Source organism: Crinia signifera, chromosome 6, assembly GCF_055691185.1.
Source record: "Crinia signifera chromosome 6, ASM5569118v1, whole genome shotgun sequence".
Classification (NCBI taxonomy): Eukaryota; Metazoa; Chordata; class Amphibia; order Anura; family Myobatrachidae; genus Crinia; species Crinia signifera.
In genome coordinates this window covers 222,349,931-222,368,097 of record NC_139222.1, presented here as the reverse complement: position 1 = coordinate 222,368,097, position 18,167 = coordinate 222,349,931, and the positions used below count along the sequence as shown (strand labels likewise).

Here is an 18,167-nt window from a genome sequence, read left to right as displayed (position 1 = left end):
CATAGAACATCTTCTTACTTCTCCATGGCAGCCACGTGACTTGTTTCTATCTTTCCCTTGGTACGGAGAGCATTAGAGATCATCCCACCAAACAGAAGGCCTTTCTTTGCCATGCTCAGTAGGATAAGCCTGACAAGTTCTCCCATGTACAAACCACTGATCATCTTCTCAAATCTAAGACAAGGGAGAAATAGCAGCATTATTTGTTCCATCTCTCACCACAGCCATATACCTACAGTAGGTACCAAAAACATCGGTCAAAAAAAAAAAAACTAGGCTTTATTTTAATGACTATTTTCTAATTGTCTATATCGAAAAATAACCAAAACCTTTGTTTATGTTTTAAAAACTTTGCTTTTTGTTGCTTCTACAATCGTCATTACAATCATACATATGTTACATGCTCACTTGGACAATTTAAAGATAACATGGGTGCCTATTCCAAAGAGCAAGGTGAACGTTTTCATGAAGATGTGATGCACTTTGAACGTCACTATCAGGGGCAATACAATTAGAGAATGATGGGGGATTATATTTGGGGGTTAATACGAGAAAGTCCATACAATGACAGAAGAAATACGAAAAATATTCATTTCTAAACGTTAATCTATTCTGTTACAGTAGTTTGGTTTAAATAATATATTCTGTTACAGTAGTTTGGTTTAAATAATATATTCTGTTACAGTAGTTTGGTTTAAATGTAGTATTTTTGTAAATTAAAGTAATTCAAATTCATAACAAAAGTTTTTTTTATTTTTACATACAGTAAATGGTATGAAAATATAGGTATGGAAATTTTCTTAAAATCCATCATTAAATTGTGATAGCTACAAAAGCAAACGTTTTGGGGTAAAACTATTCTTTGTAGGGTGAATTGGATTTGCTCTATACTATGCATGTCCCTATTTTTCAACTGGTCGAAAAATCCTTCATCACAGTGAAAACCACATGGATCTGCAAATTCGCTGCCGATCACTTTTGGTTCAATTTGCGGAGTTTTCAACCACTTTTGGGTCTGTTTTTGCCCATGCTGATTCACCCCCAATAAATAGATGAAAATGTACTCAAAAACACCCACAATTGAATACTGAGTGGCCGAATTAGTGCCGTTTTTTTCGCTTACCCATTCCCACATGGGAAGCAGTCTTCTGAGATTTTCAGTTTATAGTATATAAATTGAAAAACTTCCCCAGCGCAGTGGATTCTAAGTCATGTTAGTCTTAAATGATGAGTAAACTGAGCTGCTTTCAGCTCAAAGTCACCCAGTGTGTATGGGCCTTTAGACAACATCAGCGGTGTCTTGACCATCTAGTTTTAAGCACCTGACAACTTACTTTGTACTATGGCACACTGGCCCCTGCATGCTATCAGAGAATGTTAATAAATATAGAAAAGGTCTTACAGTTGTTTCCCAGGGTTGATAGAACCCAAATCTATTTCTTCATCAAACTCTGTTCTGATGTCATCTAAAGAGCCGTCATCTCCGAAAGCGCCCCACTCTGTGTTAATGCACATTCTTCCCTCATCACCTTCAACAAGGTCAATGTTACTTAGATTCTCCATATAGCAGGCATTTGTACCAGTCCCTACAGGGCAGAAGCGGACAGATGTAATTATCTAGGATTGACTTTATAGCCAACTAATTCCAGATCATAAATCAGGGTACTTGTTTAGTTTCACGGTGGCAGATAAATCGCATGCGATGCGATCGGATGGGATTTGATGCGATTTTGTACCTGTTCATAACCCCACTATCCACTACGCATGGAGTTGATTTTATATAGTGTGGCAAGCGCAGTGAGCCACCGAGTCCCGCGAGGGGACGCATATTACTTTACATGTATCGCGCGTGCCCTTGCGGGGCTCGGCACGGAATACATGTAAACTATATCCGCGCTCGCCACGCTTCGGGCTCGGTGGCTCGCTGCGCAGTGGATAGTGGGGTTATGAACAGGTACAAAATTGCATCAAATCGCATCCGATCGCATTGCATGCAATAACATGGGATATCACATGCAATTTATCTGCCGCCGTGAAACTAAACAAGTACCGAATTCAGCAATATCTCAAAGTAGCTCATGTATCTCTATCTCAATTTAAAATACACATAAGCCATTATGTACCCTGCAAGTTGCACAAACCGGCACAAACTGGCACAAATCTGGCTATTTTGACTGTAGATTTAACATTGCAATAATTTAAAAGGAAAAACCGGCCTTAAATGTACAGGCTAATTGCACCAGTTTGTGTATACTGCAGGCTATCAGGGCCGGTGCAAGGCACCGGAGCGCCCCAGGCGAGTCGGGGTGGGGGCGCCCCGGTGCCGGGGGGGGGGGGGGGTGTACCTGTTCTGTGGCGCTGTGTATGTAAAGTTGGCGGCGGAGGCAGCGGGGATCCCTGCAGTGCATTAGAAATCACGAGCGCTATCCGCCGGGCTATGCGGAAGCGCTTCTAGTGTGAAAACACTGGCAGCACGCTGATTGGCTGAGATCAGCGTGCGCCGTGCTGCCAGAGTTTTCACACTAGAAGCGCTTCCGCATAGCCCGGCGGATAGCGCTCATGGTTTCTAATGGACTGCAGGGACCCCCGCTGCCTCCGCCGCCAACTTTACATACACAGCGCCGCAGGACAGGTACCCGGGCGGCACAAAATGCCGCCCTCCAGTGGCCGGCGCCCTAGGCAAATGCCTAGATTTGCCTAGTGGTGGCGCCGGCCCTGCAGGCTATTACATACTGTACATGTTATAGGGACCGAAGATTAGCCACAACTGAAGGCAAATGTTGTCATGAAGGGTCGGAGGCTATCCCGCTAATCTTCTATTTTATTTTTACATTTTGTAACAATGCTATTCTGAATAGATATTAGAGATGCGCAGGTTCAGATTTACTCCGTTCTTATCACAAAATTAATTAAGTTCTGATTTTTGCGATTAGCTATCGTCTGTCTTGTGTTTTGGATAGCCAAAAAGATCCCGCTTTGAGATTCCAGTAAAAGCGAATCTGGACATCTCTAATAAAAATATGTTATTGCTGCTAAACTCAGTTATATAACAGCCTTTGTAATGGAAACCCCAGGACAACTGTTGTAGAATATTTGTAAAATGGTATCCTACTAATAAATTATCCAAAACCACTTGTGCGTCTTTATGTCTAACTTTATAAACCCTGAGCCGGGCTGTCCATGAAGTAAAGATGAAACCTTACGGCACAATTTTACCCCTAAAACAAGTAACAAGTGTCGTTCTCACAAAGCTCCCTGGCGACTGCCTAATGCTGTGTACACACGGGGGCGATAGGGGCCGCTGGGAATATGGTCGCTGAGCAACCATATTGCCAGTGATTGGAGTGTGCACCAGCGATAAATCGCCGGGTGCGCGCTCCCGTTTTCAGCCCCTGAATGGTCGCTGGTCGGAGGAACATGCTCCTCCGACCAGCGACATCCCCTGCCTCTTCATCCATCAGTGTTTAAATTTTAATCTGCGACCATCTCTGGTCGCAGATTAAAACGGGACACGGGGCAATATGATTGCTGAGCAATATATTGCTAGCGATCATATTGCCCCGTGTGTACGCACCTTAACTTCCCTCACACACCAGGGCCTGTGGAGTCTTCCTGGTTACTGCCTAACTTCCCTCACACCCTAGTACCTGATAGCAATCACAGAATCATGGAATGTGGAGTCTCCCTGCTTACTGCCTAGCTTCCTTCACACCCTATTACCTGTAGCAATCATGGGAGCAGGGACTGTGGAGTCTCTATGGCCACTGCATAACAACTCTCCTCACATCCCAGGGCCTGGTGGCAATCAAGGGAGCAGGGGGAGCTGTGGAGTCTCTTTAGCTTCTGCCTAACTTATCTCACACACAGGACGTGGTGGCAATGATGGGAGCAGAAGCTGAGGAGTCTTCCTGGCTTCTTCCTAACTTCCCTCACACACCAGGATGTGGTGGGAATCACAGGAGTAGGAGCTGTGGAGTCTTCTTGGCTACTACCTAACTTCCTTCACACCCTTGTACCTGGTAGTAATCACGGGAGCAGAGATTGTGGAGTCTCTAAAGTGGCAGAGGGGACTTAAGAGCCCGTGTACATCTAAAAGCGGTATACTGTATAGGGTTACTCGGCAAGGTGATGATTCACAGATGCATGCAATAATTACAGTGTATGCAAGCAGTGGTACAGAGACACTGCCAGTGGCCGTCTCAGTAAAAATCCTGGTGGCTGCGACATTTGCATAATTTTGCACATCCGCTGAGTACAACTCCTACATGGCTACATTCTTAATTATATATATGAATATATTAATTAAATAAACAATTACCTATAAAGGCAAATTGTCAATGGTCTTGTGCGCATGTTTGTAAAGTGGTACAGGACTGTCAATCCTGCATGACCTCCTTAACAAATCAACTAGTATAAACGTAACTAGTATAAACAAATCAGTCACAATTGCCGTTAGATCTATAGCACCAGTGAAACTTGTTTTACCTACAATGACACCAACTTCGCACAAATGGTCATCGTATCCACAGGTCATCATTGTGCCCACAGTGTCATTAACCAGAGCCAGCACTTCCACATTACTGTACTAAAAAGAAAAAACATCTTTCGTTATTGAATGTAAGAGCGCAGAACTTGATAGCAGAAAGATACACACTACTGCATGTACCCTGTACTGCTTTGTGTAGGTTTTGTTTTTTGAGCAAACACAGTAAAATGTAGCTATCTCAAAATTTTCTAAGCTTTTAAGTTTCGATTTAAAAATTAAAGTTCCTCCATGTGTTAGTTTTGACCCAACGCACCCCCCCCCCCCCCCCCAAAAAAAAAAGGAGTAAAACAATTCTTGACTCAGCACTCTGGTGGCTGGTGAGGTGCAGTTAAACTCTCAACATGGCTAAACCTTATGCCCACTGTGCGGTGTTGATTATAAGTGTAATAGTGCCGATGGTAAGAGCAGAGAAATAGTATACACCAATGGGTTCAATGTGACCAAACAGACCAGTATTTAACCAGATGTGTGATTTTTTTGAGCAGGTTTGTATAGCCATACTTGCAGTTACATTTACTCAATATCTGGAAGGAGCAGGGCTTAAGCGGAACATACATCAACCGGCAATGTATGAGTGTATAGTGGTTCATATACAAGTGATAAGGTTATGGCTTTCTAGTGGATAGTCTCAGGATATTGCAGTGTCTCTGGAAGCTTAGTGGAACACGTCTTTTTTCACTCTGGTGCTCGCGGCTCCGCTCACATGCCGGGGGTTAGTCCCACCCACAAGCCAATAAGGAGCGTCCTTGGCTGGTGGACGGGACTATCTCGACATGTGGGAGGAGCCGCGAATGTAAACAATCATTCGTGCTTCTCTCACAGGGGTACTGCCAGACGGAGAAGACATCCATTGATGTCCCTTTATTGGGGGGTCCCCACTCCTCCAGGGTTTCTTCCCAAGCTGACCAGTCACGGAGATGAATGCTTTGGACAGGGAAACTTGCATAAAAAGTTTTCCACGGCTGTAGCATTATCCTGTTGGGTGTTTGGGACCGGTGCTGGTTGCCAAAATACGGGGGGGGCGTTACTCATTTTGTCCCCCGTAATTTGGGAACCAGGATCGGGCCTTTAGCCTAGTTCTGGTTTTAGAAATCCTGGGGATCCCCTATGATTTTTGACCCCTGAATTTCTAAAACCAGAACCATTTCTTTGAGACTGGGGCTGGTTATGCTCAGGAAGGGGGGGACCCCAAGCCATTTTTTTTAGAAATAGCACATTACAGAATTCGCACATTTCCATGACTAAAAATCCCACCACATCACACCATATTGCATTTTTCCACCGCAAATCCTCATCCCATTAAATAGTCAATTTTTGACAAAATTTGCAATGTGAAAAAAATACGATAAGGTGCGATTTCGTAACCTTACTAAAAATCACATCCTATTAAATGTCACCCATAGTTTCCCATGTAGAGCACATGTAATATCATTAATGACTAGTACAGTGGTTCCCAAACTGTGTGCCGTGGCTCCCTGGGGTTCCTCGGGACACATGCAGGGGTGCCCTGGGTTGGTAGTCCAGGACCAACTTAAATTGTTAATGGTTAATTATTTATGAGCAAAAACAATGCTGGTGGCTGCCATTAATAAAATGTGTACAAACAGAAGCAAATCCTGTCCTTTACCACATACCTGACCCAAAGAATCACATATAAACCCAATCTAATAAATAAATTTTTGGCCTAGGGGTGCCATGAAAATTTTTTGATACTCTAGGGTGCCGTGATTCAAAAAAGATTGGGAACCCCTGGACTAGTACATTAAACAAAACAGGCACCCTAAAATAAGTTATTAGCCTGAAATCTAAGCTTACTTTACTGCAGGGTTGCCTAACCTCCCGGAATGGCCGGGAGGCTCCTGAAAATCGGGTCCCCCTCCTGGCCCCCCAGAAAGGTGGGCAACGTCCGCGATACCTCCGGAACCCCCGAATCTCCCTGGCTGGATCAGTACATTACCTGGATTTGCGGCTTTTCGGGGGAGGAGTTGGGCTGAAGATACAAATAGTGTCATTTAGCCCGGCCCCCTCCTCAAAGACCCACAAATAGCGTGAATTGCAGTACTGGGGGTGGGGCTTGATGGCGTCTACATCAGGTCCCACCCCCCGAAATGCTGCTGACAGTCTCCTTTCTGGGCTTCTCCCGGAGAGGAGACTTTAAAAGTAGGCAGCACAACAATCAGTTTCCTATCTTTGGAGAAACACTGTATTAGATGAATTACACTATCTTTGTGTCAGACCCAGGGTTTTTGGTTTCCAGAATGAATTTATTATAGTATATCAAATAAATGAGTTGCTGAAATCGAGAGATGCTTAAGGGGGGACATGCTTAACATGTACAAATATATCAGGGGCCAATATAAGGAACTGTCAGGCGCCCTTTTTACTGTAAGGAAGGACTTGTCACAAACCGCAGTAAGCATCCCCATTTAAGACCGCAGTCTTTACCTTCCCGAGGGTCCGCGCTGCATGGCAGGTACGATGTTTGCATTGCTTCAGGTGCATGGCGCGATGTTCCCAGTGTCCCCGTGGGCAGTCGGCGTTGTCCTATGTCAGTCTCACGCCGGTCCTGGGCAGCATGGTCGCCGCCATGACACTTGCACTCAGCTGACTGCATAGACCAATCCCGCTGACCATCAGTCTGACCCACACACCTGTGCTGCACTCAAGGTGTGTCTGACTTTCCCCAGTATTGATTGGTGCTGCGACTGGCAGCCAATCACAAGCAGGCAAGGGGGATATAGCTCAGGCCCTGGGTCTGACTTCCTTGCCTTGAACAATTGCTTTACCTGTTCCAAGTGTCCTCCTGTGTCAGTGAAGTTCCAAGGCTGCAGGATATCCAGACTCCTGTCATTCCATCTCTACAGTCGAGTAGCAGGTGTCCTGCTGAGTATCACCATTGGCTTTCTAAGCCTATCAGAGACATTTACCAACTTTTCCTGTTACTGCCGACAGCCATTGTCGACATCCCAAGTCATCCCTCCCCGCAGTTCCCAGACTGCACATATACCCTGGTCTCCTCAAGGTCATCCCCTGAGTTCAGTATTCTCAGTCCCAGCCTGCGTCCAGAGGACCAGGGCAGGGGGCCGCGACCTGCTTGTCAGACGCAGCTAAGTCCAAAGTTCCTTGCAGGACTCCCTGGTGAACACCACTGGCAAGTTAGACTCCGCGCCCCTGTTCCTGGTCTCCGCCAACACTCTGGTTCGCCGTGCTCCTGTCCCTCCGTGTATGTCACACATCAAACCACCAGCGTTCTGCTACCCAGCGCCCTCCACTGGTCCACCACAGTCACAGCCGGGAACACAAAGAACCCCAGCGCTGACAGGACTCCAGGACACGTGGGCATGAGTTTAGATTAGAGGAAAGAAGATTTTGTTCCCTTAGAAGGAGACATTTTTTAAGGTGCGTTTCCCATGTACCCCTGTGTGCCAGTCCAAGCCTGAATATACACAATACAGTCGCAGTGAGGTAGAACTTCCCTCTCTATAGAGGTGATGCAGTTTGCTTGTTGACGATTAGAATGGAGACTGGTAGAATGTGCGCCAGAAAGGCAGGTACTTGGCTGTCGGCAAATGTGCAATTCTACATTTTGCGCCTGCTGGCAGTATTACTGTAAATGTGAAGAACTGCTACAGTATTATGTTTATAGTTGCACTACCAGCTTGTGGAAATTGCTGTAAGTCACATTACACACTTTTCTACATCCTGCGCCTGCCTTCTGGGATCCATATGCCACTTGTCGTCAAGCCCAGGGGCAAACGCAGGATTTTCAGTAGGGGGTTTCCAGAGAGGGGCGGAGCAAAGCACAAAGAGGCAGGTAGGTGAACCAGTATATGCCAGGTCAGTTAAAGTATTATAGATAGACCAAATGTGTGTATATATATATATATATATATATATATATATACACACACACACACATATAACAGCAGTGTAGACCCCTGGGCATAGCAATGTATTGGGGCCCCTATCTATCCTCCAGTGGTAGGGGTGGGGGATGCTATGAGCGGAATCTTTGATGTCCCGCGGGTGGTAGGGGATATTATATCAACCGCTCAGCATGTAGGGCCTGGATCAGTAATTTTCACTAATTACCCCTTTACTGCACAGATGGTGGGAGATGGGGTGGGAGTAGGGGGCATTGGGCTGAATGAAGGGGCCCTGATACATAACTTCCAGGGTGGTAGAGCATGTTTGATATGCAGAGGAGGGGTGTATAGTGGAGTGGGCTTATTATTCATACTTTTCTGGTGGGAGGACAGCTTGCTTGACTGCAGATATCTCCAGTTTCCGGTACTAGATTTCTTAGCTTTTACTGGAATTAAAAACTAGAGAATCCCTCCTACCAAATGGTACTGGGGACTAGGGGATCAGAGTTCAGGAGGCAGAGCAATCTGCCAACGAGTATATAAAACTACATACCAGGTGTGGGGAGCTGGATCAGTAACCAGCTGCTGGAAGGCTGATATCTCTAGTTCTGGGAACAGTATAGACAAGGTGCTAGTGTCCATCAAAGGGGGAGAGACCCAGCTTTTGGAATATATCCTCAGAAAAACTCTAAGTAAGACAAAACCTGAAATATCTGACTGGGAAGTGCAATTAACAGACTTGGATGGGGACCATTGCTTTGAAGTCAGATATCTCCGATTCCCCAGGGCCGATTTTTTTAATTCTTGTACCCATGGAAAGAGGGGACCCTCAGCTTTCCTTAGATTCCTGGGGGGGTTTCTGGGTACTCAGAAACCCCCCCTGCGTGCGCTACTGAGCCCTATGTCTCCCCTCTAGTGTAGGTGACTAAGAACAAATACAGAGCAGAACTAGTTATTAGGCAGCAGATTAATCCCCTTTCTTCAATTTTAGATCTGCCTATTTACAAATATAGGAACCTTCTGTATAAAGCCACAATAGCTTCTACGGTAGACAACATATACATACAGGCGACAGAAAACATACCTGCCTTTTCTTCAGGGTTTTACGCAGCGATTTCACCACATCAGTTTGTTGAACCCCTCTCACTTTATAGTTTTTTGTCCATGAAATCAAGACCCCCTTAAACAGTAACCACAGGACATAAATTATTATATTTATATAAATATTCATATAATACAAAACACACACGCACACACTCACACTCTGCTACCTGACGCACACATTGCAAACAAAACACTACTCATGATTTCAATGGTATGAAATGTTGCATTTTGCAGTTGTGAGATTTGAGTTTTGCCATAGGCATGTGTGAGGTTGCATCCACATTCCCTTTTAGTGCTCATTTGCCTCTGGTCCACCACTGCCTGCCCCTGTGCTGCCTCTCCCACAAATCTAGGATCAACCACTTATTCTCTGGAACTGGCTTCCTCATGCCACAAGACACCAACAGAAGAGGGGGAGATGTACTAAACATTGGAAATACCAAAGCATCAGCTAATTGGTTTGTAGTTTCTCCAAATTTCTACACAATCCCCGTAAAACACAAATCTGTGAGATTACAATCTGATCAATTATAACTTTCTTTACGGGATCTATTATGAATTATACCACTCCAATCTACAGTTCCTTTACATATCCCTTCACATCTTGTTCTGGCATTTGCTCTTTAGATTATAATCTCTTAGGGCGGGATGTATCAATATTCACTTTTCTGTAGTGAAGTGGACTCCGTTTTTTCGCGCTTTTTTCGCGATTGTTTTGCGATGATTTTCGCGTTATTTACGATGATTTTATGCATATCTTTTTTTTTTGTGCGCATGCGCAGATGCGTCCTGCTGCTGGCTGGGTTTCCCCGGCTCGCAGCGCTCAGCTTGACTTGCTGACGAACTGCAGTTGTGACAGTTCAATTATTAAAGTATAATGTATTTTTACAGTGTGTTATTTACCTTATGAAAACAGGTTGTGCTGTGGGATGTATTTTACTTGTTGTATGGGAGGCAAGATTGGTTCTTTTTTGGAAGGTGTGAGGCACAGATCATCAGGGCTAGGCAAGAGGCAGTGAGGTGTGAGGCACACTGCCTCTTGCCTAGCCCTGATGATCTGTGCCTCACACCTTCCAAAAAAGAACCAATCTTGCCTCCCATACAACAAGTAAAATACATCCCACAGCACAACCTGTTTTCATAAGGTAAATAACACACTGTAAAAATACATTATACTTTAATAATTGAACTGTCACAACTGCAGTTCGCCAGCAATATAAGGCGAATTATATAGAAGAGAAGCTGAGCGCTGCGAGTGTTAATACATCACACAGCGCTTCAGCTACAATGCTGTCCAATGGGAGGATGTTTCGCGCCGGAAACTCCGCGATACTTCAACCCGGCGGAGTTTTTTCAACAATAGAAAACGAAAACTTTATTAATACATGAAGCGAACAAGGGACCAACGCGAAAACGGGATGTCAACGCCACGGTAAGCGTTGATACATCCCGCCCTTAATCTCTATAAACTGGATTTCCTTACTGATAGCATCATGGGTAAATGTTAAAATCTATTTTATGATGACCAGCATGTATTACTTCAATCCAGTTAGATGCGATTTGTGAGATGTTTCATGAAAAAATGCTCGCCTCTGAAAATCCTCCGACCTAAGTATAAATGTCTACTCTCTGTACTCGCTGCGGAGGTCTGGGAATTGTCGGCCATATGTGATGTGATGTATGTAAGTGGGGTGATCTTCCTGGACTCCCAAAAATTACAAATTGGTTTACAGAACCATACAGAAGGCTGTTGGTGGCCATAAGGAAAGTACTGGCTGCTTTTAATGGCTAGTTTATGCATAAAAAAAAGGGAAAACGATGGTTAAAAGCAAACTTTATGGGGGAAATTTACTGAGATGAGAGTTCTATTTCACATGTCTGTTGCTATGGGCAACCAATCAGAAACTAATTATTATCTTCTAGAAGGTGATAGATAAATAAATAAGAAGTAGATTCTCATTGGTTCCCATGTGAAATAAAACTCCCATCCTAATAAATGTCCCCCTATATGATTACTTTCTTACAGAAAACATGAAAACATTAAAAAAAAAGTAGAAAAAACTGCTTTAGGAGTATTTTAATTTGACTGTAAAAAAAATAAAAATAAAAGAATGATAAAAAGCAATGATTCTTCAATTTGCCTAATTAGTCATTAGTCAATAAGAATTTCGCTACTTTTTCTAACCCTCTGTAAGGTGCAAATAGAATAATTTGAGTTTACTCAGACTGATTCAGTGCAAATTCCTAATTGAATTGCAAATGATGATTTTGCAGAGAAAACGACATCTTGCACCTTACTGCATTGAGGCCCTCAATCTGATTGACCCGCAAAGCTTTGAAATTCGCAGCTTTGTGGGTCATCTAAATGCCGGCCACCACCTCCACGAAGGTCCGCCCACACACAGATTTCACCCGCACGCATGCAGATGGATGTTTTGCATTGACATTCATTTGCAGCTTGCGTGCAGAGCAGAAATCATTCCCTGTTCGGGAAGAGGGCGGGTAGCTGACATCCGCTGACGCCAGCTGCGATCAGACCAAAATGAGAGCCTAAATGCATTAAGGTGCCCATACACTAGTCCAATTTGGGCAGATTTCATTCAATCCTGAAGGATGTGTTTGACGTCCCCCTCGGGACTGATGCACAGTCCCGTGTGCATTGGACATGTGCTGGAGGTCAGACACACAGCAGGGAATGGGGTAGCATATGATACATTGCATATTAAAAAAACGCATGCGTTGTATCACATAGGATCCTGCCATGCGGGATGGTCCCGGGTGGCTCAGGGGGTGGTGTCAAATGGCCCTATGCTCCTGCAATACATCGCAGTGTATGGCTTCCTTTGCTCCGAACAGTGCTGCTGAGAATTTGTTGTTTTACAAATAGTATGTATAATAAATCAAAATCACTAAATGTAGTCCTTGTGACTTACTATAATAAGCTGTAGGCGTTACTGGGGCAAATCAAGTGTCTTACCTCATCAAGTTTGGTCTGCTTGCATGGGAACGAGAAGGTGAACCCAAGTGGAAGCTTTTCTGTAATCTGTCGTTTCTCTATGAAATCTCCCAGACAGTCAGCAATGTAGTCAAAGAGCTGCATGAAATGAGCTATCATTAGATCAGCAAAGAGTCATCCTTATGGGTTCCTAGACATATTGTGAGAGTGCACAGTTTTCTCGTTTGCCATAGGTGTATGGATGAATTTAGCAAGTAACAAGCTATGACAGTATGATAACAAAAGTAACATTGTTAAATTAGAACAACATTTAGTTTCATTGTTAATGAACATTCGGGAAACCTGACAAATTAGCGCTAAACATACTCCACCTACACAAACTTACTTCAGCTTTTCTCCCACTCATTATCTCATCGGGGGTTGGGTAAAACTGGCTGTCCATCTGTACGTTCGGTTTCCCATCTTCAGACACTTTCACTCTTAGAACTCTGAACTTCGAACCACCAAGATCAAGGGCAAGAAAATCCCCCTTCTCTACACCACAGACAAAACAGCAATGTTAATAATAGTGAATGCGCGTGTATGTCATTGGGAGGGTGGGGAATCATGGTGGTAGAAACTGCATAAGGCCAAATATTTAAAGGTCTTCTAAAGAGGTATAACTTGACCAAAAACTAACCAATAACTAAGGCTGCTCATTATGTTAGCACATTAATAAAAGTATTAATGGTTGGCCAATGTGGCAATCTGGTCATTAGACTAATTAACCAGACCATAGGGGCCACCTGCAGTCTGATGGGCAATGGACTTCATCTCATAATATTATGTCATTAGCAAATCAGGTTATTGGATAAGCTTCATCAAATTTGCCCCTACTTATTAGGGCAGATTTAATCAATCTAGCCTCAAAGATAACATATTTTCAGCAGACGTTGGCACTTTGATGATATCAGCATAGGATAAAATGTGCCTGATGGGTAGTGTAGACGTCTGATGGTGGGGGACACTGTGCATGTGTAGAAGGGGTTCAGAGTCCTCAAACTCAGTGCTAGCATTAATGGCAGGCTGAGGGCATTTGGGGGCGGGGAGGCGGCAGCGACCAGGTCCGTTCCTCAAAACAGAAGTGTGTTGCCTCAATTTTATGGGAATGCAGATGTCGGTGCCTGAAATCTGAGTAACCTGTACTTTTACTTAGATGAATGATAGTCCTTCAGAGTGATCCGATGGTGCATCTTGGGACGCAACAGCACGGAAGGAGGAAGGTGGCGTCTATTTACACCAGACGCCTTTTGCTGTATTCGCTATTGTACAACTATGAATCAGGCCCAATCTTCACAATAATTAAAACAACAAAGTAAAGTAACAGGTAATATTGTCAAGCCCCTGTAGAATAGGTAAAAGTACTATGGGCCTTATTCTGGTTCATTTGTTCGGACGCGTGCATGGCTCTTGCGAATGAAGCAAACCCCGCCTTGCAAATGGCTAGCCCGCACCACCCATTCGCACAAGGCTTGCAAAGGGATTTTTTACATGAACATCCATTCGCATGCCAGTGGGAACCTCCCCATCTTTCAATGGTCGCAGACCATCGAATGACGGCGACGGCGCCCGCATATGTAAGGGTGGGCCAGACCACTCGTACATATGAGTGAAGAAATGCAGGGAATTGGGCGGCATCCGGTTATGTCAGCTGTCCGCCCCCTGCACATGCGTCATGACCGCAATGGGAATGTCCATGAAACACAGGGCGTACACATATGCAAATGCCCCAGCCCAGCACTCCCCTCCCCCTCTCCTCCCCCCACTCGCAAGGCTGGGAGCGTGCACTCGGTGACCAGACTTCTCGCTGAGTTTGCACGCACCCAGCGTATACATATGCGCAGAAATGCAGCTGCGCATACGCAGAACATCGGTCCCCCTTGCGAATTCACATCCGAGCGAATGAACCAGAATAAGGCCGTATAAGCAGACTTGTCCTTCACACACATATAACTTTTGTTATATACCTCATACACACAACATACATATAACATTAAGTGCAACACTGCCCAAAGTATGTCTGCAATCCCTGCAAGCAATAAGGGGACTTTACCAAAGCAAGTAACAGAGCACAGTGATGCAGATGGCCGCTGTGATGTTATCTGACTGCTATTACCTGTGTTATGCTGCTGCTCAGGGATTTACAATGCAAAATGAGCATTTTATCAGTGGGCTTTACAAGGGAATTCTTACAAAGGGAGAGTGAGGCGAATTTTACACCAAAGTACAATTCTTACTTTATGCAAATCTAAACCTGAGAACTTGCAGACAGTTGTGAGCATTGTAATACAGAACCCAAATAGTAACTAAATATATGTAATGTAATCATCTACCGGTTCCATCAGGAGTTGACCTGACACAAGTTGGCAGCATCTTGACTGATGCAGTTGGGTTTGTGTCCCGCTTCAGGCCTTTATCCATCTCTGCTTCAAACCGGCCCATTATATCCAGTAATGTTTCATCTGACAGACGCATGTGATATAGAAACCGATCGACCTGCAGATGTGAAGTTAATGCACACTGATTAATAAACTCCTATATTTGTGTAGTTAGAGGTATTAGTTCTGTTTTATATGAAAATAATTTGTTCTATGAGAAAAATATATTAAAACACACTGTGGGAAATTTACTAAGATGGGATTTGTATTTCACATGATATGTTGCTATGGCAGAGGTTCCCAAACGCGGTCCTCAAGGCACCCCAACGGTCCAGGTTTTAGGTATATCCATGGCTCAGCACAGATGGTTAAATCAGACTGACTGAGTTACTAATTAAGTCACCTGTGGCCAAGCATGGATACACTTAATACCTGGACCGTTGGGGTGCCTTGAGGACCGCGTTTGGCAACCTCAGTGCTATGGGCAACCAATCAGATACTATCTATTATCTTGTAGAAGGTGCTAAATAAATGAAAAGTCATTTTATTTGTGAAATAGAACTCCCATCTTAGTAAATTTCACCCACTGTCTATACAATTATTGGGCCAATTTTTTAATAATCTGGTGATCGGTCTGTTCTTTGGTGTAGTGCACGGGAATGATGGGTATGGTGTAACTTACCGACCATCGGGATTTTCTCTGACATCAGAATCTCGACTGTCAGGAGCCCGACAGGGGGGCGAGCGCATTCAATCTCCTTGCGGGCTGCGCTCGCCACCTGTTCTATTCTCCCTCTATGGGGGCTGTGGACCTCCATGAGGGAAAATAGCCCATGTAAGTCAGAATTCTGACTGTCGGTAAGTCATCCGGCAACCGGAATGACTGTTTTTGCCGAATGCCAATAAGGCCCGAAAAGCTGAATTTCGGTTATCAAATCGGCCAAACGTGGCGGAATATATTGGCCAAAACTTCCCAACATTGTGCAGTTTGTGGGCATTCTCAATAATCTGCTGCCATATGTCCTACCGCTCATCCTATTGTGACCTTACATTGCAGGAGGAGACTACTATTACATTTATTTCATTACAGATTTAAAGCCCTGCAGTTCCTTCTTGGACCAATAAGCCAATATGCCTATACCTGCTAATAACCTTCAATCTTATACTGTAAGTACATATCTGTTGATTATGTATATAGCGGGTGTGGATTAGCTCACAGACAATTGGTCGACATGCATGCATTAGGTTGAAATTGACAAAAGGTCGACATAGACAAAAGGTTGACATGCACAACGGTAACAAAATATTGACACAAGCAAATGGTCAACATGGTAAAGGTCAACCCATGGGGACGTCGACGTGAGTGTCTCATGTTTTTGGTGTCAATGTTGACACCAGAGCACATGGACACCCAATTAGAGTAGCACGTACACTAGCCATGCTTCAGGCCAAATTCCTCACTGCACTCAGCACAATTTACTGTTCCCAATCGGTAAAGCCTGAAAAAGTAAAGCAAAAAAAATTGGAAAAACTCACGTCAGCCTTTTCGTGTACTGACTATTGCTATTTTGACCTTTTGCTTGTATTGAGCTAGTGCATGTCGACCTATTGACTGTCTACCTAGACATGCTCTGTAAACCATCCAGATACCATGTGTAACCTTACATGCAATGTATAGGAAGCAAAGCCTGCTTTTGTCACAGCTACACCTGTATACAGACAGCAGTTTCCATGCCACATAGTCTGAAGCTCACAAGCTGGCATCCTTTGATAGCACATTGCAGACTTATAGTAAATAGAGTATCCTGTGTTTGCTGTTGAATATATCACACAGTCCATATTTGATGACTACTGTGAATTGTCCACATATGGCTACAGTGACACTTAGCATATACACAGAATTAAATACCTGTAAAGTATGTGGATTTATCTAAAACTTGTTCAACCAGTTTAGATGCAAAAAGATTTTATTTCAAATCCTTTCTTGCTACAAAGTAATACAAGTATTCTACTTTTTCCCAGATAGGAAGTTGCTGGGCCTGAAAGCCGACAATTTCCTGGGACTCAAACCCGACCCTGGTAAAAACCAGGTTTGGGGTCCTGTGACTTGGGGAGTTTGCATGCACACATGCAGGAATCCTGGGTCAATGTGCGTTCATGTACAAAACCCCAGAATAAGCAGCAGTAAGTATAAATTCTCTTATACTTTCAGACATAAGCGGCCTTCACCTTTCTTCCATCCACCTTCAAAGTCAGATTTGTTATAACGTGTAAAAAAATGCCTGCTGACATGTTATTACAATTCGGTGTTTCTTTGTTTGAATAAACGTGTTGTTTAAACTTATTCCTTAAGGTCCATGCACACTTGGCAATTTTGCCGAGGGTGTATGGACAGCGATGATGGGGGAACATAGCTGAGCTTTCTCCAGTCTAAGTGATTTTACACGGGACCTTTAGACATTACTGCAATCCTCAACAGACAAAGGTATTCCATTGTAACCAAAACAGTATCCTAAACAATTCACATAGAGGTTACATTCTCTATTCTTAGATACTTAACATTTAGAATAGCATAAAATAGCTGTCCGTTAATTATTATTTTAGAACAATCATAAATAAATTGTAATAAAAAAGTTTTTAACTTACTTTTTTTAGTTGATCTTCTTTTAGCTTTGTGAACCAAAATGACACCAAATGTACCGCAAACATTTTGGAGTAAAGGAATAACTTTGCCTAGAAGTGTAAGTACACACTTTAGAAATGAAGCTGCAATGAATCTTGTACTGTACGTATGCTAGGAGTGCCCAAGACAGACCATCCAAGTGACCTGACAAAGTGTAGAGACAAGACCAATGTGAGTCACAAAGCAGCAGTTCAATCATTAACACTTCTTCCTGGGTAAGGGTTATTGCCGAGAGCCTGACATTGATTAAGCTGTAGGTAATAAATCACTTGCGCAATCTTTTTTTTTTTTTTTATTACCTATAGGTACTATGGGTTCTCATTTACAATTTAGAAATATTTACTTTGCAACAATGATATAAAATGTACAGGGGGAGGGGTGGAATTGTGGGTTTCTTCTACAGAACAACACTTTGTATACTTGCAGTAACGCCCAAGGTCTTAGATTGTAGCAAGTACCGTATACGCTCCATCTTACACACCTACAGTACACGTGTTCTGTATTGTAGGACCATGGAAACTGGTACCCAGGCTGCTGTGCAATAACTGAGCTGTAGTACCTAAAAAACATATACACTGGTTATCTGCTCTACACT

General features: G+C 43.7%; 1 protein-coding gene across 12 annotated transcripts in view; it reads right to left on the bottom strand.

Moving 5' to 3' along the window:
• Positions 1 to 17,598, bottom strand: part of LOC146007221 (hexokinase HKDC1-like) — a 43,264-nt gene extending 25,666 nt beyond the window's left edge. For 5 of the 12 annotated variants that reach the window (XM_083145575.1, XM_083145576.1, XM_083145583.1 and 2 more), the window contains exons 1-9: positions 17,536 to 17,598; positions 14,845 to 15,007; positions 12,858 to 13,006; positions 12,494 to 12,610; positions 9,501 to 9,592; positions 8,632 to 8,640; positions 4,486 to 4,580; positions 1,403 to 1,586; positions 19 to 174 (exon numbers count right to left, since the gene is read on the bottom strand). In XM_083145575.1, coding sequence (XP_083001701.1) covers positions 19 to 174; positions 1,403 to 1,586; positions 4,486 to 4,580; positions 8,632 to 8,640; positions 9,501 to 9,592; positions 12,494 to 12,610; positions 12,858 to 13,006; positions 14,845 to 15,007; positions 17,536 to 17,598 — 1,028 coding nt within the window. Of the gene's footprint in view, positions 1 to 18; positions 175 to 1,402; positions 1,587 to 4,485; positions 4,586 to 8,631; positions 8,641 to 9,485; positions 9,593 to 12,493; positions 12,611 to 12,849; positions 13,007 to 14,844; positions 15,008 to 17,535 lie in introns of those variants that run through there. The other 7 variants (XM_083145572.1, XM_083145574.1, XM_083145573.1 and 4 more) reach the window with 6 other exon arrangements.
• Between the last annotated feature and the right edge of the window lie 569 nt (positions 17,599 to 18,167).